The sequence below is a fragment of the Dermacentor andersoni genome, chromosome 1 (genome assembly GCF_023375885.2).
Source record: "Dermacentor andersoni chromosome 1, qqDerAnde1_hic_scaffold, whole genome shotgun sequence".
NCBI classification, from domain to species: Eukaryota; Metazoa; Arthropoda; class Arachnida; order Ixodida; family Ixodidae; genus Dermacentor; species Dermacentor andersoni.
In genome coordinates this window covers 340,740,506-340,754,613 of record NC_092814.1, presented here as the reverse complement: position 1 = coordinate 340,754,613, position 14,108 = coordinate 340,740,506, and the positions used below count along the sequence as shown (strand labels likewise).

General features: G+C 44.5%; 1 protein-coding gene across 2 annotated transcripts in view; it reads right to left on the bottom strand.

Moving 5' to 3' along the window:
- Nucleotides 1-14,108, bottom strand: part of LOC126516760 (piwi-like protein Siwi) — a 173,529-nt gene that overhangs the window by 123,493 nt on the left and 35,928 nt on the right. For both annotated transcript variants that reach the window (XM_055063976.1, XM_055063977.2), the window contains 3 exons: nucleotides 10,743-10,823; nucleotides 3,171-3,365; nucleotides 1,575-1,683 (listed from right to left, as the gene is read on the bottom strand). In XM_055063976.1, the coding sequence (XP_054919951.1) occupies nucleotides 1,575-1,683; nucleotides 3,171-3,365; nucleotides 10,743-10,823 (385 nt within the window). The remainder of the gene's footprint in view (nucleotides 1-1,574; nucleotides 1,684-3,170; nucleotides 3,366-10,742; nucleotides 10,824-14,108) is intronic.

The window sequence follows — 14,108 nt, the reverse complement described above, 5'->3', positions numbered from 1 at the left end:
ACGTCAGTACAGCACCTGTGAAACTGTCAAATGAGACAATGCCCGGAATCGCAATGCAACCACTGCGCAGGTATCGGCAGAACATCGGAAGGCGACAAATCCTAGGCCTCCCGGCACCCGCTTGCCAGCGTTCCCTAGCACAGTCTGCGCGGGCACTGTCGGTGCCATTAGACACTTGACGCGATGTTTCCGTATGCCACGTTGGATCACCGCAACCTCGACACTGCACACAAAGCAAACACCACCACGCCGTCACGCCGACACCAGTTGCACAAATGAAAAACATGGCCTACTCGCAGCGTCGTGCACGAAGAAAGAAACAAATCAGCTGCTGGATTGTCTTGACATGGCTTACTAAGCTAAGACCAAAACTGCTGTAGCCACTCTATTGAACCAGGCAGAAACGATGATGAGAGGAGATTTGCAGTAGCGCCACTTCGTGGGGCAGCAAGGAGGCTTCGTTCGAAGCAAAAATTGCCTTCAGCAAGTCAAACCATGCACAGGTCAGAGTCAGTGCATGGTGCTCTTGTTCGAGTTGGCTCAAGGAGAGTGTGAAAAATCAGACGAGAGGTTGCAAGGGGTCCGGGGCAATTGTTATACATTACAGTCTACGGGGAGAATGGCGGTGCCGCGAAGCAGACCGAATAATCGAGTATGTCCGAATTTTCAGAGTCCGAAAAATCAGTCGGCGACTGTCTCTCCACATACATACGCGAGGTATGTGAAAAGGAACACCACCAGAGAAAGACGAACCGAAAATGCACCGCAATATGTGTGAATGAGCATCTACAACTTGCGTGGAACACGATGCAGATAACATGCACGCATGAGAGCGCGGCGTGCTGATCGCCGTGAAGAAGCCTTGGGGACACACATACACACACAAAAGCTTCAAACGGTTCGCCACTGCTCGTATCACACTGCTTCGCAATGCAGAACGGTGCGTTAGCACCTAAGAAGATAATGCTAGAAGTAAGGAAATCCGAAGATCACTGTAGACAGTTGGCTGGGCGAGGTGAATTTAAGTCCTCAAGCCCCCGTGTTGCAATTCGTGAAGTCCCCGCAAAAATGGTGGCGAGCGCCCATCGCCTCTTTAAGTCGTGTCTGCTAGCCAGAGAACATCCAGAGAGCAGCCAGACCAAAATCGTCCTGGGCAGGTTCTGGCAGGCCGCGGGAGGCCAGAACCGTCCAGCCCGAGCAAATCGAACGCCCGGCAGAAGTGCGTGGCGCGGTGGGTGGAGCAACACTAGAAAAACGAAGAGGCTCTGGCTGGCTCTGGCAGCCCACGGGTAGCCAGAAGTGGAAAATCGAAGAAGCCCGCTGTTTAAAGGTATAAATAAACGTTTTATTTTTCACAGGCTACTTTCTACAAAGTCAATTTTTTATTGTAAGTGGCAAATGTGGTTTCGGAGTTACGAAGCTGTATTCAGCAGCAGCTTTTTTTTTTTTTTTTTTCGGTCCAGATATAGCTATAATCGGTTATAATGATCACATTTTCCATTCTTCTTGCTATTGTTATAAGTGGACTACACTGTATACGTTATGGGTGTCGCACAGAAACTGTGTTTACTTACATCCTTGTAGTACTTCAGATAGGTGATGGCACCGTCCCTCGTTTCGAATGTCTGCTGAGGGTTCTTTGTCCAGTCAATGTCGTCAACGCGGTATGTTTTGTTGTTGTACCTGCAGTGACAAAATGCAGCAGCACAGCTAGCATGAGCCAACTTCAGCGTGACTGGCCATTCAAGGCACTTTCGAGTGTACTGGCGGGCATTTTTTACGCTCAAAAAACACTTATGTAGCACGAATTGAGCAACAGAAAGCTGTATCAGGAGTTTCTTATGTTGCTTTATGATTTTCTCATTGGCACTTTTCATCTGATTACAATAACTGAGAAGCTGATAATTATTTAGTATTAGTTATCTAATTAGGCCGAATGCAAAATCAGAGTATCTCCAAGCCACAGCAAACAACATTACCTTGGGTCTGTCCAGCTATGTAGTACGTGTTTTCATATTTTTTAAAGTTTGGCTCAAGTTAAGCAAAACACCCTGTACAGTTATTGTGGTACTAACTCGAGTGTGTAGCCTCCCCAATAGCAGTGCTTCAAAATTAAATTTAAGGACGAAATATAATCAAAGCACAGTCTGCACTAATTCTGAGGCCACTTTTTGTAATCACAAATGTTATAAGGTTCCAGAGGAAACAGCATTATGATTGAAAATATACGAGCGGAAATACGAATGAAACACTCATATTGAGCACCCGTCAAATAGTACTACACCGAAGTGCACCACATTGGCTGTCTCGATTTTAGATATGTTCCTTCCTTGGATTGGTTTAAACTGACCAGACGTGTTGATGCGAGTATAGCATTTCTATTTTCAATTAGCAAAGGTTCTTGTAAATAAGAATTATTTTTGTAAAAACAGTAATGGTTACACACACCGTACCAAACCTTCGCAAGGAATGCAGACCAGGAACATAAACATGATCCTACCCATGGTACCAAAGCCTTACTTTGAGAACAAGCTCCCTTCCCCCTTTTGTTTGTGTGTGTGTGTGTGTGCGCGTGTGTGTGTGCGTGCGTGTGTGCGTGCATTTTTCTTTCTCACAAAGTTTGCACACAGTTATATATTTGAAGAGGCGGCAGCGCTAGAAAGAGACACGGACAGAGCCAGGACAACAAGGACGAGCACTGAACTTGCAACAACGCGATCGTGAATGGTTTGTGAAAATATCCATGCTGTCCGAGCCAGGGGTTACCATCTGCACGTGCATACATATGCCAGCTCTTTGTCTGCAAGGGTGACGGAAGCCATGCTGATACATATCTCCCTCAAGTCTATAGATCCATTCAGATTCTGCCCGTGACTTCTTTTTAGCACCGTCGCCTTTTCAAATATGTACAAACACGCCCAATTCATTACATTAGTTCTATACTATTTCTCTCTTCTGTTATTCTCTCTCGAACGCTCTTGGCACATCAGCAAGCTGCACCTGCTCGGTAGATAGTTTATTTGTGAAAGAAACAACCTTTTACTGGACAGAGCTTGTCTATTATGGCTCTATAAGCCAGCACACACAAGCACTTACAATTCAGGTGCTACAACCATGATTTACATATGATGAAAACTGGTGCCAGGTTTATTTTAGGTAACGGAGTTTACCTGGTCATGACAATGCAGCCAACCACGGCCTTCACAGCTTCATCCTTGTAGTTGCCGCGAGCAGTCTGCTGCAGAGAGCCGAGAAGGTGAAGAACATTCTCAGTGCGAAGCACCTTGTGCACTGTATCCACCACCATGAGGATACCGCCATCGTGCTGACCGACTGCAGTTGTCAGGCCTTCCCAGATCTCCAGCCTGCACAGAGCCAAGCCATAAGGGCCAAACATACACCCACTAGCTGCAAACATGGGTGAACAGAAAACTTGCAGATAAAAAAAGTATTTTCTATTTTATTTTTTACAAAGCAAAAACAGCACTCGCATCGTATCACCAAATATAAGTAGAACACGTCAAGCCGACATTAAATAACTGCAGTTGTGATACTGTCAAGCAAGTGTTGTACTAGAGGAGTTTGTTGACTGAAAAGCATAATTTTCCTGCAAATTACCGTATTTACTCGAATCTAATGCACACTTCTCCAATAAAACGGGTTCAAAAATTGAATGCACATTAGAATCGACTAAGACCCTAAATCTATGTTACCATATTGCCACCGGCATTTCAAAATGGCCACCTCGCACGTGCCTTCGAGTGCCCCGTCCGTCATCCCGGTCTTCCCGTTTTCCGCATTTGCTCTATCGGCATGGAAGTGCCGACTGCAAAGCCATGCCGAGTTTATCACGATGCCGCAATTAAATGGAAAGTAATCCCCTGTGTGCAGGTGGACGGCAATCTGGCCACATCACAGGTGTTCGGAGTTCCCGAAACTTGCGCGCGGCACTGGCGCAAACAGAAGCTTTCTACTCCGGCGGCTGCTACGAACGCTGCAGCCACACGGTCCCTTATCTTGAAAGCAATCTGTGATGAAGACAGCCTACACATCTAGGCGCACCACGCTGTGTTCTAGTTGCTTAGTGCGCATTGAAGCGAGAGGCTGCCCAAAGGTCAATTCGCTCACTCCTGCTACCACACTTTCCCAATTCAGCGTTTTGATAAACAGTTTCCATGGTCATTACGTGAGACGACGTCATTGCATGTTCATGTTTGCTTGTGCGCGCGTGATACCATGCTTGTTAATTTAGTTAGTAAGCGAATGTCTAAAAGTTTATACAGCTGATAAAACTACTATCCTTACTTTTTGTTAGCCGTCTACTAATTTGCTATCGTAATTGATGCTTCGCCGTTCCGGCGAAACTGCAACTTTTTTTATTTAGCAGAACTTTAGTGTATTGAGAGTAAATGTTTGTTTTTCGAAATGAGAGAAAGTTGTATTCCTGTATGGAAGGAAGAATGAGATGTGCACTACTGTAAAGCACTTTACTTTTTTTAGGTCACGGCACATGGGTGCGCGTTACAATCGAGGGCGATATTTTTTCCCCTTTTGGTCATGGAAAACAGGTGTGCCTTACAATCAAAGGCGCATTAGAATAGAGTAAATACGGTATAAGCTGTGGAATAAACCACCTTTTTTTGTAGCTCTGGTTGGAGAAAAATAGTTGCAGTTTTCCAAAACCCATAGCATCCGTATCACTTGATTTTAAGTATTCAAATTCGCTTCCAAATTCAAAATTTGATATTTGCACCCCCATAATTTATGCTGCAGCTGAACACTCGTTTTCCAGCAAATTTAACAATCCTATAGGCACCCTGAAATGATTTCGGCAATTTTGTCCAAACGTACTGAGTTGTTCGGGTAGGTCCTCCTGATCATTATTTCATGCATGTAAGTGATCTTTATAAAGCATGTAATTTATCATAAGGTTTTAAAAATGTACACCGCTACCAATCGCAGCATGCCACTCGGCTGAGTTTTCAGCCACCCCTTAAGCAGGTGACGTGAAGTGACCATATGACACCAAGTAGGGCGAGCTATCCGATTGGCTGCCCAGGGTGCATCATCGATAATTTTTCCAACTTTATAGCTAACAAATGTCTGTAATAGTTGGAATGTTAGTTCATTTGTTTTTATAAAAAAAGAAAGTAACTGAAACAGCATGTACGAGGATAATTTATCACTGCACTCAATATTTCCGGCACACAGCAAGACTCGTCTGCTTGTGTTACAACATGCTCCATGTTTACGAGAGCTCCGCGGTCAGTGTTGGTCTCGTTCTTTCTTTTTGCGAGCACCACGGTTCGTGCTTGTTACATTGTGGGCTGCAAACATAGCAACTGGCAATATGTCAAGCTGTGACATCATGTCCCTTGGCAAACCAGCAGACGAGCGGAGCAACTGGAGTGCATCGGACTGTTGGTATCCAATCAGCAGCAGGATTTGCACGTTTGTGCCCATCACCTTACGCCAGAGGATTACCACCACATTGGTGTTTCGCATATCCAGTAGTCGGGTGACCGGAATCGTAAGCAGACTGGGCCTACCATTCACGAGCAGAAGCACAAACGTGAACGGTCTGTATTGTGCAGCCACCTGATGGCACAGAGCTCAACCAAACACAGAACTAATTTAGCAGCAAGGAAGTGTATTCTACTTCGCTGCTGGTGTAAATTTTTGACAGGAGCATAATCGTGAACACATTTTTTTTAAATGTTTAATATGTTTTACACTTGGTTAGAGCAATATTAGCTCTTCCTATGGCTGGTTAAGCTCTGCGCCACCAGGTGACTGGACCATGCAGACTGATCAGGCTACTCACCAACACCTACGCTAAAGCTCCATCACAGCAATAGTATAGAGGGGCTTTAGTTTACGCCTCAAACCATCCGTTGGAATGCTAAGCTTGCCTGTGGTTAACAAAATACCGGACACGCTCAGTACTGCGAAAGAATGCTCGCAATGCAATGCTGCTTTGACAGCTCTCGCTTGGGATCGACTGCCAGGTGGCTGAAGCTGGAGAAGCTTCGTGCGCTGACTCCAAGACAATGGGAGGTGAACGACACACACAACGTCCCATTATCATGCAGAGCTAGTGTTATCGAAGCTTAGCCCTGATCGCTCGGCGAACAAGTTGAGAAGAAAATGAATGGCTAAGAAGGAGGACAACGTAATCATCCATAGCTTTCTTAATACGAGACACTTCACATAAATTGTGGTGCTAATTATTTTTTGTAGCTGTACTCTATGTGTACACAAAATTTGTCCGAACAGTTTCAGGGACCCTTTAAATCCTAAAAGATAAAAGTTGCAGCTTGAGCGAGTAGATGCGCGATATGTTCTTAATTTATGTAAAAAGTAGTTAATTAAGCAGAATGTATTTTGGTAGCCTGAGCATGAAAAACATTTGCTGTCAATCAAAACAAACAATTTATTTAGGTGCGCCATACACTACTGGAACGTATTCCGATTTCGTGCTGTTTTAAGTCCAGATTTTGTCCAACTTTTAGTAATGTTCTTGTCCAGGTTTTTTCCTACCTCTAGTCATGACGAATAAAGTTTTTCTAAACCTGAGAAAATTCAATTCTTTATCTGTCAAGTGCACCGAAGGTACACTGATGCATGAGCCAAATTGGCAATATTTGACCAGCTTGCAGGAATTTTATTTCTAGCATGCCTTGCTCCTGTTAATTGCTAAGATTTTCTCCAACAATGGGCCACATCCACATTCCTTGGTGTGCATGGGTAAATGCACATTACCACAGGAAGCCTTCAAGGATGTTGCATGCCGTCTGTCATGAGACATTGGCCCGTTTGATCAATGTATATACCCTATTGCATGTTAGCGGTATCACGTACACAGGTTTCGTACAAAACGTCTGACTCGAAATTCAAGGACACTTCAAAGGCAAATACACTGAAAGATAGTGAAACCTTCTCCTTGGCTGTGCTGCCAAGGTGGACACATGATTCAAGTTCTTCCGGCCAATTTTCAAAGTTGATGTTCCCATCACAATGGCGTCAATAGTCTTCTGGAACAATGGTTAGTAGAGTGTCCGACTTCAGCCAAAGATGCTCGTCATGTTCAAGCAAAATGCCTGAAACTTACTTTTCACCAGGGATTTCTAAAGCCCAGGGCTAAAAGATGGAGCCATGATGGCTACAGTGCAAACCAATAAGCAAATCAACAAAATGGTGGCATGGCTTGATGGCTGTTGAGCCTTTGTCTAGCTCCACGAAGGTAATGGTGATTTGAACAAGCCCATCGTTTGGGGCTGTGAGCACACCACATTGCAATTATCCAGTAACACTCTCAAAATCATCCATCAATTCTCTCAAAACAATTATGTAGGGTTGTTTCTCAATAAACAGCATCCATGGCATAGCCCCTATGCAGAGTTTGTTGCATTGTAGCTTTATTCTTCACGAGAATGGCCATACTAAATATACGACTGCACCCTCCCAGAAAAGTGGAAAAAGTTTGTTACATTGAAACCTCGTTAAACCGTAGTTGGCCGGAGCTCGGAAGAAGCACCTACTAAATGTGTCGTATGTAAGAGGTATGGGGCACAAAAAGAAAAGAAGACTATGTGTGCCGACCGGTCCACACACTGATCTAGTGGGCCGTGCGGATGTTGGGAGAGATGGAGTTGGGAGACGCAGTCGAGCACAGCAAACAGATTTTAATTTACCCAAACTCGAAATGGAAAAGTCAAAACTCGATAAGGAAAAGTCAAAACTCAATTGGCAAAAAATAAAACTCCACACTTGCATAGCCAAAACAATGCCGTTATCCTCGCCTACGTGCGTCCTTAGCGTGTTTCACGCGAAAGTCCGGCAACCCTGGCCTATGGCTGCACGCTAACAAAAAGGAACGCTCTTACAAAGCTCCGTTGTCGCACGTAACTCCAAGTCTGATGTGCGTCGACTCTTGATCTCAGTCGGTGCTGCTGTCGACTCCGCAAGCTTTGTTGCCTTGGTATCGACCGGCCAGCTCCTTAAATCCTTGCAACCAGCCGCTGCTAGCTCTGAAGTCGTCGTGACCCAAGATGCATGCAAAATCCTTCGCTTTCTGCTGCAAGATTGTGTCACTTAAACGCACGTTTCGTGCCTGTGTGTCCAAAACGTACATAAACACGGCTTTTCCCACATTGGCGCAAGTTAACAACTTCAGCCTTTTTTTTTCTTCGAACTTGTGCTCAACTACACTACAGCGCGGATGCTTTCTTTCGCATTCCAAAACAGTCAACAGGGTGCTGGCTGGGATGTTGAACCGGGCAGCGATATCCTTCTTCGCACTCTCGGCAACCGCTTTCACAACTGAAAGCTAGTCCTCGAAAGCCAAAACTTTGTGCTTCCATGCTGAACTCATTCTTGAAGTGAACAAACACCGTGAGAAACATGTGATACACTCCTGAAGTTAACACTCACGTCACATCCGCTCTCACATTCAGACACCTGCTACTATGCTATGCCAACAAGCATGCGCCTAAAAAAAAAGCTAAAATGCAAAACAGGCAGGCACTATAGTGACACCTGGTGTCACGATGCATAAGCAAAAAATGCAGAGCCTGATCTGCTTGTCACAGACCCGACACTAGGGGAGCTTGAATTTTCAGTAGAGCTACTGCTCACAATAATAAATGATGGACATCGAAAATTCCACAATGCTTTCGTTACATGAAGGCAAGAAATACATGGGCTTCTATGGGGGTGGCGTTAGGGAATTAAAAAATTTAGTTAAATCCAGGAATTCGTTACACAGAGGTTCTTTACATCTAGGTTTACCTGTATTTGGAGAGCCATACAAATTGGGCAAGATCACACGCACGTGACGGGCTCATGGCTATGCACCTGGTGCAGAGTTTGGGTTTGCAGGAGGTCATCAAACCAGCTACTGCCAATTATTTACCACATTTGCATGCATACCGATTGGATAATATAGCAAAAGCTTGTGCGTGGGCATAAAGCTACGAAATGAATTTGAACAACAGACCTAATTGATGGTGTCATGGAGCCAAGGTTACATAAGTGATAACAGCACTTCGAGACAGCATATGATGCACATTGGACTGTACAATAGGTGAATGCAGAACACACCCCCCACCTTGAATGTCACATTATCTCAATACAGTCAAACCCACTTACAACGTTTTAACAATATATCGGTTACAACAATGAGAAGCTGCTGCACCATGAACTTCTGTACCGTTTTCTATGGTGAAACAACCTGCTTACTACAATGCCCTCATGCCACATTATTGGCTATTGGCATTATCGGCCGAAAGGTAATGGAATGCAAAATCCTTAAAAAGAAAAAAATTCAAGCAGCTGCACGCCACCGCGTGGCTCCCGTCGCACTTCCACCCCTCCGAACACGAATAGACTGTGCACACCCTCCGAAACACAAATGGACCGCGCCAACTTCGCTAAGAGCACTGGGCACTCCTCTAAGATGGCTCACTGGCCCCTCATGCTGCGCACGCCACACAGACCTCCTAACAGATTAAGCCACTCATGCTTGTCTTTGTTGATTGTGTTGAAGTCGTTCCTGGCCACGTGATTTCTCAGCCTCGTTTGACTTGTTGCCGAAATGGAAGATGGCTGATTTGCCCGCTATCATCAGCAATCAGTTGCTGGCGAAAAGAAAGCACGCTGCTATATATTTAAAAACAAAGTGCTTCTAACCAATGAGGCAATTGTTGCAAAAGTGCTTACATCGGAGAGCGATGGAGGCAGTGACAGTGATGATGGCAGCAATGACGCGGTAAGGCAGGCTGCCTGAACGTTGATTTCGCAGGAGGCCCTGCTGACCATTCAGTCCCCCCCCCCACCTTCGCCAGGAGCTTTCTTTTCACAAGGGACCTTCTGCTGCACGACGTGGAGCACCTGGCGGCTTTGGGGAGAATGTCAGCAAGCTTCATGTAAAGCAAGCAAAGCTGACGAACATGGGGTTTTCTCATGCAATCAAGTGAGAAGTATGTGGCGAGATGATTATGACAATCTTGCCCCAGCGTTTCTTCTGATTTCTCAAGCTGAGAGGCTGCTACGGCTACCTTTTCGCATTTGTTTAGAAGGCCCCTTTTAGGGCCACCAAAGCGATGAGTCAGCGGAGTTTGCATGTCACTTCCCGCCCGTGACCCTGCTTTGCAGTTATAGCAGTACCATTCTTAAATGCTGTCAGCCGCGGCTTGTTACACACAATTGGAGCACGCAGGAAGCAGAGTTAAAACCGTTAAACAAGTCAGCACAATCAGCAGCCTGATGGAGGAAGGTGGTGGGGACAGCACTTGCCTCTGAGCCATAATATTTTCTCACAACAGTTCTGCCATCTCCCATTTTGATATTTTTTCATGAAAACCGGTTATAACAATGGGATTTTTGTGGCACTTGCATATTGTTATAACTGGGTTCAACTCTGGCTATTTCAATGAAGCACAACCTGCTGAAATTCATAGAGGTCTGTCTCTAAAAATGGGTTGGCAAGGATACTTCTGAAAACGGTGCCGATTCATATGAAACAGCAACAAAATCCACTTGTCTTGCCATCTAAGTACTGGAGCTGCTTGACCCAACCAGAGCAGTAAAACCTCAACTAGCATTTTGAGGCTTCAGTGTGTCAGCACCGCTGTGACCCACCACACAGCTCGGACTGATCCACAACAGTTAAAAAACTCTAACACAGACAAGCTGCCAATAATCCAGTTTGACACTAAAGCAATAAATGCTCAGAATCTTACCCATGACGACTGATTGGCTTTGGACCAGCAGCATTGAAGAACTGGCGTCGGATTTGAACAAACTGCATGCTCTCAAGGTTTCTGCATAGAGAAGCAATGATACCGTACTTTACCTGATTATAACAAGCATAAAACTATCACGGGTTTAATGTAAGAAAATAAAAGTGCACTTAGATGTAACATAGCCCGATTTATAAAAGAAAAATTTATAGAGATGTGCAAATATTCCCAAGTTTCGAGTAACGAACAGAATAGCAACTACAGTCAACTTTGGTAATTTGACTCTCATGGGATGGGAACAACGAACTTGATCTAATTATCTGGTGGCGTCGAATTAATCAAGATGCAGAAAAAACACCAAAACGCACTACTGATCGCCGTATTTTTGTGCATATCAGCTGCACCCACAATTACAACAGACCAAAAAGAAAAACAATTATCCTCACCTATAACCCAAAAAAATAAATGAATAAAATGCTTATATTTTTACAAAATCAGTCTCTACTCGCACGTGCATGACTCATGCATGTCGTATCTTTGGCCAGCAGCTCCGTTCCCCCTTTCTTCAGTGACACTGACAAAGCAGGACTTGCACGCTGGACGTTATAACGGACAAATCAGTAACGTGGTATGTGATGCATTCCAGCACTTCGCACCTAGCACTTACACAACAGCTGATGACAGCACAGACTGAGAAGGCCTCACATGAGCAACAGCAATGGAGAAAATGCGACCGAAAAAAAAAAAAGCCAAAAATCCCACCAGTAATTCACGCTTTGTGCGGACCGAGGGAGCACTGTGAAAACGGGCTATGTACGAGTTTGCCTGTGCCGCGTGCGCTATTCACTAACTACTAAACGCAAAATGGCTACCCACAAAGAGGAGGAATCAAAAAAGGGAGAAAACTTGAACACGAAGGGTTGGGAGGAGGGGGTTCCCTATGAGATAACAAATTTGAATGGCGGAGAATCTTGCCTTGAGGTGTGGCTTCACGGCAGCGCGACAAGCATTGTCGTGAAGCCACACTTAAAGGCGAAATTAACATATAACCTGCACTTCCACTTTACTGATTAAAAAAAAAATTAGGTGGGTTATACGTGCAAAAATATGGTAATTGTCAGTAGTTGCTTGATTCTTACATGCCCCTGAATCAAATATGCGCCCACTTTTTGTGTACAAAGCAGAAAAATTGCGTAGAAAGCACATTAAAACTCCTCGACGAAGTAGAAATATACCACACACCTAATTTTTTTGCAAGAAAAATGGACAAGGGTCTGTCTAACGCGTGTTGCACAATGGTGGCCAGTTTCCCTAATTCAGCTTTGCGACAATTCTTCAAAGTCAGCTTCACCGCAATTCATTTGTGTTATACAGTAAAGTAAACTAATGCCACAAAGGCAGTTTTGTATTGTATCCAATTGCAGTGCGCAGCCAATTCATGGCCTATGTTTCTTGAAAAAATGATGTGCGTGTTAGAATCAGATAAATACCATAATCAGACATTGTGAGCTACGGTTATTGCTAGAAAATCTTCCTAAGACAGGCCCAAAATAGGTGTTCTCGACGGGAAACCACGTATATTCAACACATTCACTGTCACCCAAGCTCCGCCACGACAGACGCTGCCGCTGAAGGGGTCACCACAGGGGCTAGGCACATGTGTGGTGACTGATCAAATTCAAATTATTCAGCGAAGGCCAATTTTAGGATCAAAATAAAAGTGTGGAGCCACAGAAATGTGTCGGCACCGGCTGGGACCTTTGACAGAGATCGAATTAACCGAAAAATTGAGTGAACCCGAAGTCCAATTAACAGGAGTCAACAGCATTTGAAAATCCCGATACCTGGCATTTCACCTTATGGAAACAACACATTGCAACGACTCGGCCACTCTTATTATTCTGATTGTCTTTTTTCTTTTTAAATAGTTGTCAACTACTTCACATAGCCGACCGTATATGATCGAAAATGAAATTAGGCTAAAAATTCACTTTCATCCCCATTTACAGCAGACTTCATGTAGTAGACTTCATGTATCAGCCAGACCTCTGACAGAACATGATCACTCCCAATAGATTGTTGTTTAGACATGGCATATTGAAGCAGCCCAATGGGACAAGCAAAAGAAAACCACAATAGGAATAGCACTCACTGCAGACTATACTTTATTTGAAGAAGCACCAGCCATTTAGTCTGCAAAAAACAAAGAACCACCCTCTTGTGGTTGTTTTCATGACCGCCTCCCACTGCGCTGCTTCAATGAACGACTTTAGAAAGTGCACACCCTCAAGCAGCCACCTGTGAGGCATTATGAGAATCTTGAAGGGATAGAGATGGGTGTGCACACGACTTACCCTACGAGCAATGGTTAGGAAAAGGCACAATGCTCTTCCACTCTGCAACGCACTAAGGCAGGAATCGCGGTCTCTCATGACACGGCACAGAGGAGGCTCTAGGATCAGAGCGCCAAAAAACACGGGTTTACCGTATTTACTCAATAGTAGTAATACAAGTTTTTTTATTATTTTCGTTGCTTGAACTCGACTGTCACGTTACATCCAAATAACAGCAAAATTCTTGATATTAAAACAAATACCCTAAATTATGCAGTTTTGAGCGTTACGTTGGCAACTTTTACCTTTACGGCTCGATGGTACACCTGAGCCCAAACCTGGTCAGGAAATGCACAAGTGCTGTCATTGCTGGAATGCGGAAGTAACTCGTGAAGAGCTGGGGCCAGGGATGGGAATTTGTGGGTGCAAAGAGCACATCAGGACCAGCAGGAAAGGTATGTGCAAACTAGTGCACCTGTTGAGCTAGGGCGACATCACGGAACACAGACTGTGCATTTTTTTGCAAATACAACCATGGCCCCCCAAAACCAACGAAGCTGGAAAGTAAATGGGTCTGTTGCCTCCTTCATAGAAGCTCCAGGACATGCCATGCTACAAATAGCGACTCCCACCCATCTGAACGTAGTCAACAGATGTAGCCAGTGAGCCCAGATGAACTACTGTCTGCATTGAGCAATGCCCCTCGATGGAAACCCCCAGATAGGTCGTATGAGCAGGGGACAGGGAATGGACATCGCAACAGGAATACACTTGAACCTCGTTAAAACTAAATGGAATATAATGAAATAATGGATATAATGAAGTAATTGCAATTCCCATTGAAACCTACATAGAGATTCATGTATTTTAACACTCTTTAACGAAGTAAGATTGTTCTGCCAATGGACATAACGAACTAGATTTTTCTCCGAAACCAAAAATACCGACCGTTCAAAACTCCTACATCGAATACACCTTCGAGCAACACTGGTCCTTCTCACCGATGCGCAAAAGCAGCACTTCTATGTCTTAT